The 15,968-nt window shown below is 46.6% G+C and overlaps 1 protein-coding gene across 1 annotated transcript in view; it reads left to right on the top strand.

Annotated features, from left to right (window-relative positions):
• The window catches only part of TAOK1 (TAO kinase 1), a 161,332-nt gene that overhangs the window by 81,894 nt on the left and 63,470 nt on the right, over positions 1 to 15,968 (top strand). The window contains exons 4-10 of the mRNA XM_073565475.1: positions 581 to 652; positions 2,577 to 2,678; positions 9,830 to 9,875; positions 11,224 to 11,320; positions 13,508 to 13,621; positions 14,085 to 14,176; positions 14,877 to 14,970. Coding sequence (XP_073421576.1) covers positions 581 to 652; positions 2,577 to 2,678; positions 9,830 to 9,875; positions 11,224 to 11,320; positions 13,508 to 13,621; positions 14,085 to 14,176; positions 14,877 to 14,970 — 617 coding nt within the window. The remainder of the gene's footprint in view (positions 1 to 580; positions 653 to 2,576; positions 2,679 to 9,829; positions 9,876 to 11,223; positions 11,321 to 13,507; positions 13,622 to 14,084; positions 14,177 to 14,876; positions 14,971 to 15,968) is intronic.

Below are 15,968 nucleotides of genomic sequence, written 5' to 3'. Positions count from 1 at the left end.
CTCCTAATTAAAAGGGAGAAAATAAGGAGATTAGAGACAATTGTCCAGAGTTCATCTTTAGGTGCTCGTCTATAAGATTAATTATATGGCCCCCTCTAGTGGACAAATGTATGTATTGTAATTGTTCACAGCTTGAGGGTTCAACTACAGGATGGATGAATGACACTATGTAGCATCCTGCATTGTTTCTTCGTCTTGGAAAATCTGGAAGAATGATGGAAATAATTGGTGCTAGCAATATTTGGGCATTAAAGCACTTGGCACTCTTAAGCTCAGATATGATTACAGAGGTCACAACTTCTCACAGATTGTTGTCCTCTCCTGGAAAATGTCAGAGTCTTTAAATACCTATTCTTCTTCCTTGTATACCACATAGAATAGAAGCCAATGGCTGATCATCGTATTTCTGTGGGTCACTGGTAATAAACGGCAATCCTTTAATTGCTCAATCGTTTTCACAACATGGGAGGGGAAGGTATGGATGAGTGTGTACTACTTTTAGTAAACTTGTATATTTTATAGCTATTAGAAAGCCTTGTGACACGTGCTGCTTCATGTCCTGGTTTTATTTGTATCCTAGGCACATGATGTGCGCACCAATGAAGTGGTGGCCATCAAGAAAATGTCCTACAGTGGGAAACAGTCGAACGAGGTAAGTAGAAGTTCAAGGTACAGTCGGCTTCTCCTGTCATACTCTACCTCCGTAGCTGCCTCCAATAAGGGTTTATTCCCAGCACATTGAAGTAATGGTGCTTCTCATTTTGGATACGTCATCACTTTATGATCAAGTGAGGCTTGACCTCTGGGACCCACCTTATCCCTGAAAATGAAGAGGTCACAACCTTAACTGGTATTTGGGCTAGAATCGCTTCGGATATCTGTAGAGGTGACGTATCCAGTCCTGCTCACCTCTTTCTACAGAAATAAGTGAAGCCACAATAGCCTTTTAAAGGACGTGTAAGTAGGAAAGGTGTATGATACTGACTGCTCATGCACATGACTCGGCAGATATCTGAAGATGTGGCATCACAAGCCCCGCTTCACTTCAGGTAAACCACTCTAAGTGTATGTTCACACCACTTCTCTTTCTAGCTGTCAAATATGCTTTTTTTCTTTCAAGCAGAAGACTCTTCTGCAATCGCTTCTTTTCTCTCTTTTTTTTTTTTTTTGTAAACCTAGAGTCGTATCACACTTGTTTGTTTTTAGAGGGTTTTTTGTTATAATTTTTGTAGCTCTTTTAAGGGCCTGTCACACTAAGCGATATCGCTAGCAATATCGCTATAACGTCACTGGTTTTTGTAACGTTATAGCGATATTGCTAGCGATATCACTATGTCTGATACTTACCTCCGACCGCTCCCTCGCTGGTTATCGCTGATCGCGCGAGAACATCCTGGACCGTTTCTCGTCGGCCGCTTCCTGTGGCGCCGACGAGCGACGCGTGGACACGGGCGGGAGGACGTCAGGATCGCCTCGTCTGATAGGTAAGTAACGACCGCCGACCCCTGCTATGTCGCTGGTGAGATCTGCCTGTGTGACAGCTCACTAGCGACCACTTAGCGATGCACCAGCGATCCTGACCGCATCATATCGCTGGTCGGGATCGCTGGTGCATCGCTAAGTGTGACAGTACCTTTAGTAACATCTTTTTCTGCTCCATGGGTTTTCGGTGTTTTTTTTAAGAAAAAATGGTGTCAAAATGCTCAGACACCTCTGCAAGGGAAGCAAAAGGGAAGGCTAAAAAGGCACAAAGTATTGAGCCTCTTTCCTGATGAAATGAATGGACATTTTTGCTTATTTTTAAACTCTTGAGTCTTGACCTATGTTGAAGTGTTTAGAAGACATTCCAAAGCCTGAATATCAAGTCGTTTTCCCATACAAATTAATAGTATTATTCTTTTGATTTTCTCTTTGGCGCTGTTTGCGCAATATTATTTTTTTTTGTAGCAGTCTTTTTTTTGTTTGTCTTACACCCCAGCCACCTTCTTTGCAGAGAACTCCTGCCGTTCCTCATTGACTTGGAATTCTTTCTTTAGGACCATGTTGTCTGTGTATCTATATAAAAGAGGTTATGTCACTCCAACCATATTACACAGCATTGTGATGGAGAATACAGTGCCTTATGGAGCCGCCTTACTGCACTTATGGTGTTCTCATGTGTCCATAAAATGGAGCCATATAAACGCCGTAAGCAGAGTGCGCTGTCTACATAGGTGTCCATTTGGACCTAAGCCTGAGATGCTGGCTGTGACCTCTGGTGTAACTAGCAACACAGTCTATGGGGTTACAATAGTCATTGTTGCATGTATTTTCCACTTCTGCCTTATACGGATGATGTGTGTTCATCCCTCTTTTAATAAGTTATGCTTGACACGTCTTCATCTGATTAAATTAGTGCCCCCCTGACCTCTACAGCAAATGACTGAATAGGTGAATATTTTAAATATACTTTTTCGGTAGCATCTCATTCTAACTTCACATGTTACCTTAAGTAGTTGGAGAAAGCCCCTGCTTCTCCAGACCAGTCATTCATTATCCCTAAGCACACATAACGTTTTTCTTTCCCTCTCCTACAGAAATGGCAGGATATCGTGAAAGAAGTGAAATTTCTTCAAAGGATAAAACATCCGAATAGTATAGAATATAAAGGCTGCTATCTGAGGGAGCACACGGCATGGGTGAGGAGCCTTTCTTCCCAGTGTTTCTTTTTCATGATGTCGTCTTTATTTTTCTGTTCATGAATAAAATAATTCTGTCTTACTCTGTCGCCTCATTGGGGGACACAGAACCATGGGTGTTATGCTGCTGTCCACTAGGAGGCGACACTATGCATAATCTGAAAAAGATTAACTATGGCTCCTCTGCAGTATACACCCCTGGACGGCGTCAGCCTCCAGTTTTTGCTTAGGTTTGCTTAGGAGGCACACCTAAAGATCTTTTTCTTTTTTTCGGTTTTTTTCCTGACGGACTACAGATGAAGAAAAGTGGGTCTCCTGCGAGACCCCCTGCATGGCTCCTTCCTCGGCCCCTATTATAGGGTGCCCGGTTGAAGTTGAGGTGGCTATTCCCCATGTCGCTCCTCCCCCAGTCGCTCGGGTACTGGTTCGAAGTAGAGACCCCCCTCCTTCCCCAATTCCCTTGGGTTCTGGGTTGAGGTCGAGGCAAGGATGAAGCCTGCTGATGTTGACAGCAGCACCCTCCCTAATCCCCCTCTGGCGGCATTAGGTTGAGACCCCTCAGGTAGGGCCTGTACAAGGCAGCATTCTGCGGCTCCAAAGCCAGGGACCTCCAGCCCAGCTGCGGGCTCCTGTAGGGGCCGGGGGGAGAGTGCACGCAGGCATAGCACACACAGACACAGGGCTCCTGCGCCCCTGTCTCTGCGGCAGCGCCAGCTCCATAGCACCTCAGGGGGGACCCCTCACAGGGCCCCGCTCCTGTTACTAGCCCCACCGCTATCCTGCCTTTTAGATCCGGGGGGTCTGGTTCAGATCCGACCCCCTCCCGGACATCCGTGCCGGCCTGGAGCCCTTCTGGGCATCAGACTTCAAATTTAGACCGCGGCTTCGGCCCAGCAGAAGTCGCCGCTTCCTCCCCGCCCCCTGGATGACAAATATGACATCTTCCAGTGTCATAGAAGGGGCAGATCGAGACAGGGGGCGTTTTTACATAGCTCTGTGCGCCCTTTTCAGCTCTCCACCCCCTTCCTCTTCCTCCTCGTCCTCTCAGCGGCCATTTCTGGGTCAGAATTGCTGCAGGAGAAGGCATTGTGACATCAGCAGCACGTCAGCCAGTGTCCGGGGGGGCACAGGACTGTGAATCTACGGCGCTGGACCTAGGGGCACACTGGTGGGGTAAGATCACAGCTGGGTTTTCTTACTCGGCTGTGAATCCATATTCCCTATAAGGCGCCCCGATAGGTTTCCTCTGCATAGCCACCCCTGTAGGGCCCTCTGCATAGCCAGCCCTTCTGCACTCGGTGCACTATGCCAGGCTCAAGGTACAAGAGAACCAGGCAGGACTGCTTTTATGCATTCTGCACAGCCTGCAAAACCACTCTCCCCAGTGGCAGCACGTGCCCACACTGCCGGGATTGTATCCAAAATACTGGGTCAGAACCCCAAGAGGCTCCTACCAATGCTTCAGCGTCTGCTACCACGCCGGAATGGGCTACTCAAATGTCGGTCTATGACGCAGTCCATAGATAACCTGACCTCCACATTACTCCAGGCTCTGCAGGGTCATGTCTTGGCTATGAGCGTTACCCAGCAAAGGGACAGCTCCACTCAGGGACAGGCCGTTTCTGGCTCTCCCAGACGTAAGCGGACCCGCAGGTCGCGTTCATCTGCGTCATCCCATAGCACACGGTCATCTAGGGAGAGACACCGTAGTTCCAGGTCACCTAGACCGTCCCCTACTAGGGACAGACAACACAGATCTCCACAGCGAACACAGGAGACCTCCGCCCCAGTTCGCCCACCAGAATCATAGAATCGTAGAGTTGGAAGGGACCTCCTGGGCCATCTGGTCCAACCCCCTGCTCAAAGCAGGATTCGCTAAATCATCCCAGTGAGATGTCTGTCCAGCCTCTGTTTGAAGACTTCCATTGAAGGAGAACTCGCCACTTCTCGTGGCAGCTTGTTCCACTCATTGATCACTCTAACTGTCAAAAAGTTTTTTCTAATATCTAATCTGTCTCTCCTCCACCAGGGAACGACTCAGCGATACGCAGGATTCAGAAGGCATCTGTGACTCCGACTCAGACAACGAAGCGGAGAGGTCTCTGGTCCCCGGTACCCCTAGCAATGCAGCGCTAGTTGAGGACATTATCTCGTCCATCCATCGGGTGCTGGACATTTCTGATCCACCCCCGGAAGCCCCAGAACACAAGATTTTCTTTGAAGATGTTCTGAAACCGCCTAAGGTCTTCTCTAATCACCCGGAATTTCAGGCAATACTTACTAAGCAGTTTTCGCAGACCGAAAAGAAATTCACCAATCGGAAATATGTGGAGGCAAGGTACCCTTTCCCACAGAAGGACGCCAATGAGTGGACAGATCTGCCCGAAGTGGACCCTCCAGTCTCTAGGCTAGCAACACAGACCCTCCTGTCACTGCCAGATAGCTCAACCCTTAGAGACGCAGCAGACCGGCAGGTAGAACGCATGGCTCGTTCAATTTTCGAAGCGTCAGGGGCCTCCCTGCCTCCCGTGTTCGCTTCAGTCTGGGCGGCCAAAGCCATTCTGGCTTGGGCCAAAAATTTGCAGGATGGCCTCCAAGCTTCCAATCCTGAGCTGTCAGACCAAGCGGTTCAAATAGCAGTGGTAGCAGATTACATGCTTCATGCAGCTCTGGATTCCGCAAGAGGTTTAGCGGGAATAGCATCAAACGCCATCACAATCCGGCGTATCCTTTGGCTACGGGAATGGAAAGCGGACGCGGCCTCAAAAAAGTCCCTCACACACCTCCCGTACCTCAGTGGGCGACTTTTCGGTGAAAAGTTGGACACAATGATATCCATTGCCACTGGAGGGAAGAGTACCTCTCTCCCTCAACTAAAACCTAAACGCACATTCAAAAGGCGTAACCAAACACGATTCCGATCCTTTCGGAATTCTTCAGGCTGGTCCGTCTCACGTCCAGCACAAAATCGTAACCGGTCTCCACGCAGGGACAACCCACGGGCGGCGCAGAGGACGGACAGGACCCGGCAGCCGAAAGCAGGCCAGGCAAAGCCCAAAGGAGGAAAACCTCAGACTTTCTCCTCATCAAGTCTGGCTGCCTATTACAGAAGACAGGTGGGTCAGGGAAATAGTGTCTTCCGGATACAAGATAGAGTTCACTTCCAGCCCACCGAACCGGTTCTTCCTCTGTTCCCCCAAAGCCACCAGACAAGGCTCGTGCCTTCCGCCACGCGGTTTCCTCCCTCCTTCAAACAGGAGTTATAGTACCGGTTCCTGCAACCGAGCACTTCCGAGGGTTCTACTCCAATCTATTTGTAGTCCCCAAAAAAGGAGGCAGCGTACGGCCCATACTGGACCTGAAACAACTCAACAAATATGTACGGGTTCGTCATTTCCGCATGGAGTCCCTTCGGTCCATCACTGCGTCCATGGAGCAGGGAGAATTTCTCGCCTCCATAGACATACAGGACGCATACCTGCACATACCGATTGCTACCGCCCACCAGAGATTTCTCAGGTCCGCTATCGACCACGATCACTACCAGTTCGTGGCTCTCCCGTTTGGACTCGCCACAGCTCCCAGGACATTAACAAAAATCATGGCAGCCACCATGGACGTTCTACACTCCAGAGGCATAGTAGTCGTTCCATACCTGGACGACCTCCTTATCAAGGCTCCCACCTTCAAGGACTGCAAGGTCAGCGTCTCAATCACAATCTACACTCTGAGTCGCCTGGGCTGGTTAGTCAACTTGCAAAAGTCATCGACTACCCTGAGTCAGTCTCTGACATTCCTGGGGATGCTATTCGACACCTCCAGGGGTCTGGTGCTCCTTCCCAGGGACAAGGCACTGGCTCTCTGTCTCGGAGTTCGCATACTCCTCCGCAATTCCTCCCGATCTCTCCGGTTTGCCATGAGAGTCCTCGGCAGGATGGCAGCAGCAATGGAGGCGGTACCATTTGCCCAGTTTCACCTCAGACCCCTTCACCTAGCCATCCTCAAGTCCTGGGACAGGAATCCTTTCTCCCTCGACAGGGAATTCCGGCTAACATCGAAAACCATGAGGTCACTGCACTGGTGGCTCAAGCCAACCTTGCTTGCAAGGGAAAAATCCTTTCTCTCAGGTCAATGGAAGGTTCTGACCACCGACGCAAGCCTGACATGTTGGGGTGCGGTGCACCTACATCACAGGGCACAAGGCAAGTGGTCAACACTGGAAGTGACCATGCCCATTAACGTTCTGGAGATTCGGGCCATCTTCCTGGCACTGAGAGCCTTTCATCACTTACTGGCAGCCTCTCATATCCGAATACAGTCGGACAATGCCACGGCAGTGGCATATGTGAATCACCAAGGCGGAACCCGCAGTACCCAGGCAGTGAGGGAACTGGCACATATCCTCCACTGGGCGGAAGACACGAGGTCGGTACTCTCTGCGGTCCACATTCCGGGTGTGGACAACTGGGAAGCCGACTTCCTTAGCAGACAAGGAATGGACTCGGGAAAGTGGTCTCTCCATCCCGAAATTTTTCACCAGATCTGCCGTCGCTGGGGGACCCCGGACGTGGACCTAATGGCATCCCATCTCAATGCCAAGTTCTCCAACTTCATGGCCAGGACACGCGATCCGCGGTCGCTCAGAGAAGATGCCCTGGTTCAGGACTGGACCCAGTTCCAGCTTCTGTACATTTTTCCACCCCTCCCTCTGATCTCCAGAGTCGTGAGGAAGATCAAACAAGAGGGAGTTCCAACCATCCTGATCGCGCCAGACTGGCCCAGACGTACATGGTACGCCGACATCGTACAACTTACAGCAGACTCTCTCCCTGGCGTCTCCCCGACCGTCCCGATCTTCTGTCACAAGGCCCGTTCTACCACCAGAACTCAGGGGCTCTCAATTTGACGGCGTGGCCCTTGAGGCCTGGGTTCTAACCCAAGCAGGGCTCTCACAGGACGTCATTAAGACCATGATCAGGGCACGGAAGCCAGCCTCCGCCAAGATTTATTACCGTACCTGGAGAACTTTCTTCACCTGGTGCGAATCTCGCGGACAGATTCCATTCCCTTATTCCCTCCCGAAAGTACATGGTTTTCTCCAATCGGGTCTGGACGCCAGGCTATCCCTGGGCTCACTCAAGAGCCAGGTGTCGGCACTCTCAGTGCTTTTTCAGAAGCGCATTGCTAACAAGCCGCAAGTAAGGACTTTTCTCCAGGGAGTTTCCCGATTGGTTCCTCCCTACAGACGTCCACTGGAAACGTGGGACCTCAACTTGGTTCTTACAGCATTGCAAGTACCACCTTTCGAACCTCTTAAGGAAGTCACACTCCGCATTCTATCACAGAAGGTGGTATTTCTGGTGGCAATCACTTCGCTACGCAGGGTGTCGGAACTGTCAGCACTCTCCTGCAGACCGCCCTTCCTGGCTTTTCACCAGGACAAGGTGGTTCTCCGTACAGTCCCGTCCTTCCTTCCAAAGGTTGTGTCCAACTTCCACCTCAATGAGGAAATTTCACTGCCATCCCTTTGCCCGGTTCCGGTTCATAGAGTGGAGAAGGCTCTGCATACGCTTGACCTCGTTAGGGCATTGCGTATGTACGTGTCCAGGACTGCACCCTTCCGTAAGTCTGATTCGCTTTTCCTTCTTCCGGAAGGCGTTCGCAAGGGTCTGCCGGCTTCCAAAGCTACCCTTGCCAGGTGGATCAAGTCCACCATACAAGAGGCTTACCGCCTTAACAATTCTCCTCTTCCGGCTGGTATCACAGCACACTCTACGAGGGCGGTAGGGGCCTCCTTGGCCATTCGGCACCAGGCTTCGGCAGAACAAGTGTTTAGGGCGGCCACTTGGACTAGCCTACACACGTTTACGAAAAACTGCAGAGTTCATACCCAGTCCTCAGCGGACGTGAGCCTGGGTAGATGGGTTCTGCAGGCGGCAGTGCCACAAGTTTAGGTACCTGTCTGCACAATATTCGTCCATTGCTTCCCACCCAGGGACTGCTTTGGGACGTCCCATGGTTCTGTGTCCCCCAATGAGGCGACAGAGTAAAGGAGATTTTTGTGTACTCACCGTAAAATCTCTTTCTCTTAGCCTCTAATTGGGGGACACAGCTCCCACCCTGTTGCCCTTACGGGCCGTTGTTATAGTTGAGTTCTCATATTCTTTGAGCTCGTACATAGTGGCCTTCTTACAGGCATGGTTGTTATTTCTGTTATGTTCCTCCTAATGCTTTTGCACAAAACTGGGGAAGGCTGACGCCGTCCAGAGGTGTATACTGCAGAGGAGGAGCCATAGTTAAACTTTTTCAGATTTTTCAGATTATGCATAGTGTCGCCTCCTAGTGGACAGCAGCATAACACCCATGGTTCTGTGTCCCCCAATTAGAGGCTAAGAGAAAGAGATTTTACGGTGAGTACACAAAAATCTCCTTTTTATATTAATCAGTGAACCTCTGCCCATACTAATGTGGGAAGTGTTTTCTATTGGTAATGTACAGAATAGTCTTGCAGTCTTCACCATATTCTTTTTAATGTACAGTGCACAATATTACATTTAGTATTTATTGCTGAATTTGTCACAGAATTTTGGTGTATTTCACCTTATGTATTGCAAGGAATGTATTTCAGGCACTCCGCCAGTTGACTTGTGCATAAGCCTCTCATCCACTTAGCTGGCACTGTATCAATCATAAAATATCTGAAGATTTGCACCCAATACAGACAGTGTTTATTCACACAAAATATTAAAGGGGTTACCACTACCAGACAACCCCAAAACATTGGCCCCAGAGTCAAGCAGAAATTTAAAAAAAAATCAACTGCTCCCTCTTAGACAGGCTCCGGTTTCAACCCTGCACCCCATAAATATCACTTGACCCCTGCAGCCCATCATTCTCAACTGATGGGCTGCAGCTCTTGCATTTATGTCCTAGAGGATGGTAGACCATGCATATAATTTTTGACAATTTCAGCAGGCAAGAGGGCCATGAATGATTGCTCACGGGGCAGTGAAAAGGGTTTTTATGCTTTTTCAATCTGATGCAGCGCGTCATTGTATTTGTGCGTCTTTTTTCTCATCTTTTTCAGAAGAAAATACAACATTTCTGTGCAGTTTAGTGATGTGTACTAATTTTCTGTTTCTTCTCTCCAGCTGGTCATGGAATATTGTTTAGGATCTGCATCAGACTTATTAGAAGGTAATTCTTCGTCATGGTTTGTATAGTTTTTATTTTAAGGAGTAGTACACTTTCTTAAAGGAGTTGTCAGAAATTAGGCTACAAGTGTGCAGTCATTTTGTGACTGCAGACTTGTGCATCCCACATTGTGCACGCTGCAATCTATGAGGATTCCCAGGTGCGGTGGGCTCATGAGTGCAAGTATGTGATTTGCATACCTGCGTTCTCGTGCCAACTAGATGGGCGCAGCCTTGCTCAATACAAGTTTATTACTGAAGGCCAGACACGTCTCGTCAGAATATGGCTGAAAGTATGAAAATTGCTTACTTGTCACATGACAGCCCAGCGCCAGAACCGTAGAATCCTTAGGATTCGCATAGAGCGAATGCAGACTTGCACCCCAAGGCCGAACAAACCATTAAAAAAAAAAAAATATGCTGCTGAGTGATTGGCATTAGGGATCCAGTAAATATGTGCAATGGGGCCGATACATCCAGATTGGCGTAGTGCATACTCGTGCTTTGTCAGACTTGCTGGAGTAGAAGTCTCCGAATTCATTAGCCGTACACGACTTAATGAGCTAAGCACCTCTTCTGAGTGGTGCAGTTCTCAGTACGCCGCTCCAGAAATGCTACAAAAGAGTCAGCCATATTGGTGAATTGCAGGGGCATTAGTGATGAGTGAGCGTGCTCAGGGAAAGGTGTTATCAGAGCATGCTCTTGTCTTAATTACGTTTTTTCGAAAAAGATGCTCGTATAGCCTCGGCTGCATGTCTCGCGGCTGTTCAACAGCCGCAACACATGCAAGGATTGCCTAACAAACACGCTCGCTCATCACTAGTGGGCATGGCCACACTCAAGTCCCACCCCGGCTCAGTCCTACCTCTACCCACTTCAGCAGAGCTGGTTCCAACTGGCAGCAAAATGCCAAAAGTCGCAACATATTTTTGCACAACTCCCAGTTGTGCCAACATTTAGCACATTTTCAAAGGCACAATTTATGTCTGATTTCTAGTGAAATTTCTTTGAATCGGAACCAATGTGTAAAACAAGCCTAAAATCAACGGGGGGCCATTTCCAAAGTTTGACTGAGAAGCGACTGTGACTGAAGCTCCTTTTTGTATGCACGTCTTGGGGACCTGACCACTTGGGACTAGTCAGGCTGGTAAATGTTATAACTAGAATGCAGAGATTCTTTGTTCTGCGTGTTTCCAGCTCCTTTCCCCTGGTGTGTTGGCACCACTGCATCCCTTATTGTATAGAGACTGTTTTATAGACTGATGGTAGAACCACTATAACATTCTGCAGCTTTACATTGTCTATGCAAGTGACAGTTGTTTTTTTTTTTTTTTTTTTTCCTTGGTTTTCAGTACACAAAAAGCCATTGCAAGAAAATGAAATTGCGGCAATCACACACGGGGCACTGCAGGGATTAGCTTATTTGCATTCTCATAATTTAATCCATAGGTGAGTAGATAAGTTATACCTTTTTATATTAACATTGGCAGAAGCAATTACAGTTTTCATAATTTTAAAGCTAATTTTGCCACCCCTTGCCCAAATTGTGTATTTCATCCTTTAGCATTGTGTATATACTATGCATAGTACTCTACAGCACAGAAATTATATAGCGCATAGGATACCTTCTAGAAAAAGATGGCCCTAAGGGTACTGTTACACTTAGCGATGCACCAGCGATCCCGACAACGATATGGATCGCTGGTGCATTGCTAAGTGGTCGCTAGTGATCTGCCACACAGGCAGATCTCACCAGCGACATAGCAGCAGTCGGGGGTCGCTACTTACCTGTTAGACGTGGCGATCCTGAAGTCCTCCCGCCCGCGTCCACGCGTCGCTCGTCGGCGCCACAGGAAGCCCAGCAGGAAGCGCCCGACGAGAAATGGTCCAAGACGTTCTCGCGCGATCAGCGATAATCAGCGGGGCAGTCGGTCGGAGGTAAGTATCACATGTAACGATATCGCTAGCAATATCGCTGCTGCGTCACAAAATCAGTGACGTTACAGCGATATTGCTAGCGATATCGCTATGTGTAACGGGCCCTTAAAGCTTGAGGATGGTCTGCAGAGACACCCTTGGGGCAGCAGGTTCAGTAATCAAGAATAAATTATGTAGATTAATGCTTCTTTATGCCCACAAAACTGCCTACAACTACCGCTATGTAAGTAGAATAAGTTAATGGACACAGAAAATGAACCCCAACCCTGATTTTAAGATTTCTGTATTGAAAAACTGCCTGAAAACTTTATTAAAGAGAACCTGACAGCTGATGCGTGCTGCCCAATCCACAGGTAGTATGAATCAGACACTGGCTGCATGATCTCGGCCTGGTATGTTTTACTTTTAAATTTTGTGGTGTTAAAAAAAATAAATAAAAAATAAAAACATACATTCTAAGCTGCCAAGGAAACTAGTGGGACAGATGGGGAGAGACCTTTCACTCCATGACGGCGGGCAGGAAGAAGCCACCGGGGATCCATCTGTCTTACTAGTCTCCTTGGCCGTTTAAAATGTGTTTTTCTCCGAAATGCTGCGGCGTTTCAGAGGACTCAAACATACCTGGCTGAGGTCATGCAGCCAGTGCCTGATACATGCTGTGTGTGGATCGCGTCAACGACATTTCCTTACACAGCCGGGAGGCCAGAAGCTCCTCTCTAAAGCAAAAATAATAGTAATGATGATGAAACTACATTTATGTCTCGTGATCGTGATGTCCAGAGGTCAGACCCCTAAAGTAAAGTGAATGCATATCTTGACTACATTGTTTACAAGATGGAAATGTTACTTTAGGCATAATTGCAATATAACAAAACAGACACTCTTGTACCTGCCATCGTTCTTGGGGCTTTTTCTTTTAGTTAATAAAACCACGGGAGGCCCCATATTAGTGATTTTTAGTAAATATTACCCATTACCCAAACATTGCAATAATAGCCCTAATGTCCCCCAAAAGTGCCCGACTTTGACAGTCGGCCCAATCTTCCTGGCTGTGGAATAGCAGTATGCAGCGCAGGATCCCACAAATAGTCGCTCTCGCGGTGAAAAAATGAGATCTCGCTCTATCCACCAATCCAGCATTACCGTGTATTCACTTATCCTGTTACTGAATGGTAATGTCATTACAGCGGTTACAATTTGGTGACAACTTATCGAGCTCTTGCATTTTCTTTGCAAAAGGGGCTCTGCTTGCAAGGATCCCTCAACCCATATGTTTGGGCTTAGCTTTGCTAGATTGTCGAACCCTCTTGGGAGATTAGGGGTTCTTCAGTGACGTTTTGGTAAAAAGGGCAGCCCCCATACACATTAGAGATCAGTCTATTGTGTTTGGTGGCACACCGCCCTTCACCTCGACAATCTTTTGGAATTTCACAGTCCGATCCTTTTGTTTAGGGCAGAGATGAGCTCCAGCAAGCGGAGTCACAGAAGACAGGATCACTTATCCGACATTTAATATTTGAGGGTGTTTTGTTGCTTATAATCTGGTTTTGAGATATAAGTATAAATCCATTGAGCGGTGGGCTGTGTAGAGCTCTTCCTCTGAGCAGATGATGCTTGGTGACAAAGCATGACCTCTAGATCACTATTAATGGTAGCAATGACTACTGTCTCACTTGTGTAACATTGTGTTTTCCATAGAGATATAAAGGCAGGTAACATCCTTCTCACAGAGCCGGGCCAGGTGAAACTTGCTGACTTTGGGTCTGCATCTATAGCCTCTCCTGCCAATTCATTTGTGGGGACACCATATTGGTAAGTGGTAGATGAAGCTTATGTCATAGCTTTGTTCTACTAACATGTAGAACACTTTTGTTCTATACATATCCAGGAATCAGTGTTGCTATGGAAACAGTAAGGTTAGAATCCCAGATGTCTTGATATTTCTGTGCTGTCTGTTAGCCATAGGCCTTATTGTACGCTTATATGCAAGTGTAATAGTATTAGACGCTATATATGTTTTAGCTTGTTTACTTGATAAATGGAATTGCCCTTAAAAAATTATTTTAAGGTTATCCAAAGGGACTGTGATGGGTGTCTGGCAGGTTGATCCCCTGCGGTGGGATCCACATCAGTCTCTAGTACGGGACCCCGTCTTGTTAACACTGTGAAAAAAGAAGTGACTGCAGACGTGCTGCTCTCTATTCACTTCTGTGTGAGTTCCCAATATCGCCAAGCACGAAGACTGTAACCTTATGGTGTTTGCATTCTTTTTTAGGATGGCCCCTGAAGTAATCTTAGCCATGGATGAAGGACAGTATGATGGGAAAGTGGATGTTTGGTCTCTTGGGATCACATGTATTGAATTAGGTAAATCCTGATTGTAGTTTACCAAAGTGTGGGGAGGGAGTCATATTTGGGAATATTGTAAAAGGATGTGTGTAGGCCTCTACATTCCTGCCCTGACATCGCACATGAAGAGACCTCACTGCATGCTTCACCCCCTAGCCTGTTGTTGTGCACGTAAAATAGCACCGTGCATCATAATGGACATTGAACGACTGGCCTTGAAATCGTGCTGTGCGGCGTGCCAGACGGGGCAGGCAAGTTTACCTGCACAACTTTATTTCTGTTCCAAAAACTGTGTGCACACAGCCAAAAAAAGAATTTTCTGTAAAGGATTCTTGGAAAAATCTAATAGTTTTTTTTTTTTTTGAGGTAAAAAAAAAATGTGAGCATAACCTTAGATGGCAACCATCGCTGATTGGTTAATGTTTTAGTTGGAAAGAGGGACTAAGCAGCCGCCAGTCTCCTTTATTGCCCCTCATCTCTGTGGGAAATTAAATTTGTTCATAGACGTAACATTTTTAGCTGCACATTTTGTCCTTGGGTTGCCCTGTAGTTTTCATTTTGTCATAAGAGTTATCACATGCCATGACAGGGTTAGTCTGACATCTGGCCTTTCTTGTACTCTGTTTAAAGGGAAATAAAATAAAGTCTTTGATTAAAATAGAAGGGATATGGGTAATGGGTTTTTTGGGATTTATCAGTTAATCTTTGTTCTTCACAGCTGAAAGGAAACCTCCTTTGTTTAACATGAATGCAATGAGTGCCTTATACCACATAGCGCAGAATGAGTCTCCCACACTTCAGTCTAGTGAATGGTGAGTATTCCACATGACCGTCATAACGTTCCTCGCTCATCGGTGCCATTGTTTGCTTAACAATTGGTCACAATTGCTTTCATTTGTCTGTTTCATGGTCGCAATGCTTCAAAAAAAAATAAAAATAAAAACAAATTGTCACTCGTCATATATTACAAATGTACATGTAATGAGAAATTGAACTGTGAATTCCATGTGCAAAATTGCTGTGTAATCTTTAGATTTTCAAAAGACAAAAAAAAAAAAGCATTTCTTAAAGGGAATCTGTCATGTCATTTTTAGCATCTAAACTGTCCCCAGTGCGGTGTTAGTGATGCAATGTGCATCATGAACACTTTTTGTCATTAAAAATGGCGCTGCAGATAATGAATGATATAGCAGTACCCATGTTGTTTGGTTTGCAAGTAGTATCAAAATTTAAGTATTTGGGCATAGTAATTAACCAAAATCCGATTAAAGACCTGGGAGACATTATATACCCCCCAGGATATGATGAAAAAAAAGTTTGAACTATGATCTCGACTCCCCCTGTCTGTGGCAGGAAGAATTGGCTTAATTAAAATGGTTATCCTCCCAAAGTGTTTATATATGCTGGAACATAGTCACTTAAGGTCCCCAAGAGTTACTTTAACCCCTTAGCGACAGAGCCAGTTTGCAGCTTAATGACCAGGCCAATTTTTACAATTCTGACCACTGTCCCTTTATGAGGTTATAACTCTGGAACGCTTTAATGGATCCCGCTGATTCTAAGACTGTTTTTTCGTGACATATTGTACTTCATATTGGTGGTAAAATTTCTTCGATAAGTCTTGTGTTTATTTATGAAAAAAATGGAAATATGGCGAAAATTTTGCAATTTTAAAACTTTAAATTTTTATGCCCTCAAATCAGAGAGATGTGTCACACAAATTTCTTAATAAATAACATTTCCCACATGTCTACTTTACATCAGCACAATTTTGGAAGCAAAATTTTTTTTTTGTTAGGAAGTTATAAGG

This window comes from Dendrobates tinctorius, unplaced genomic scaffold (genome assembly GCF_039654945.1).
Source record: "Dendrobates tinctorius isolate UK_male_01 unplaced genomic scaffold, ASM3965494v1 ptg000016l, whole genome shotgun sequence".
NCBI classification, from domain to species: domain Eukaryota; kingdom Metazoa; phylum Chordata; class Amphibia; order Anura; family Dendrobatidae; genus Dendrobates; species Dendrobates tinctorius.
This window is presented reverse-complemented; position numbering and strand designations above follow the sequence as displayed.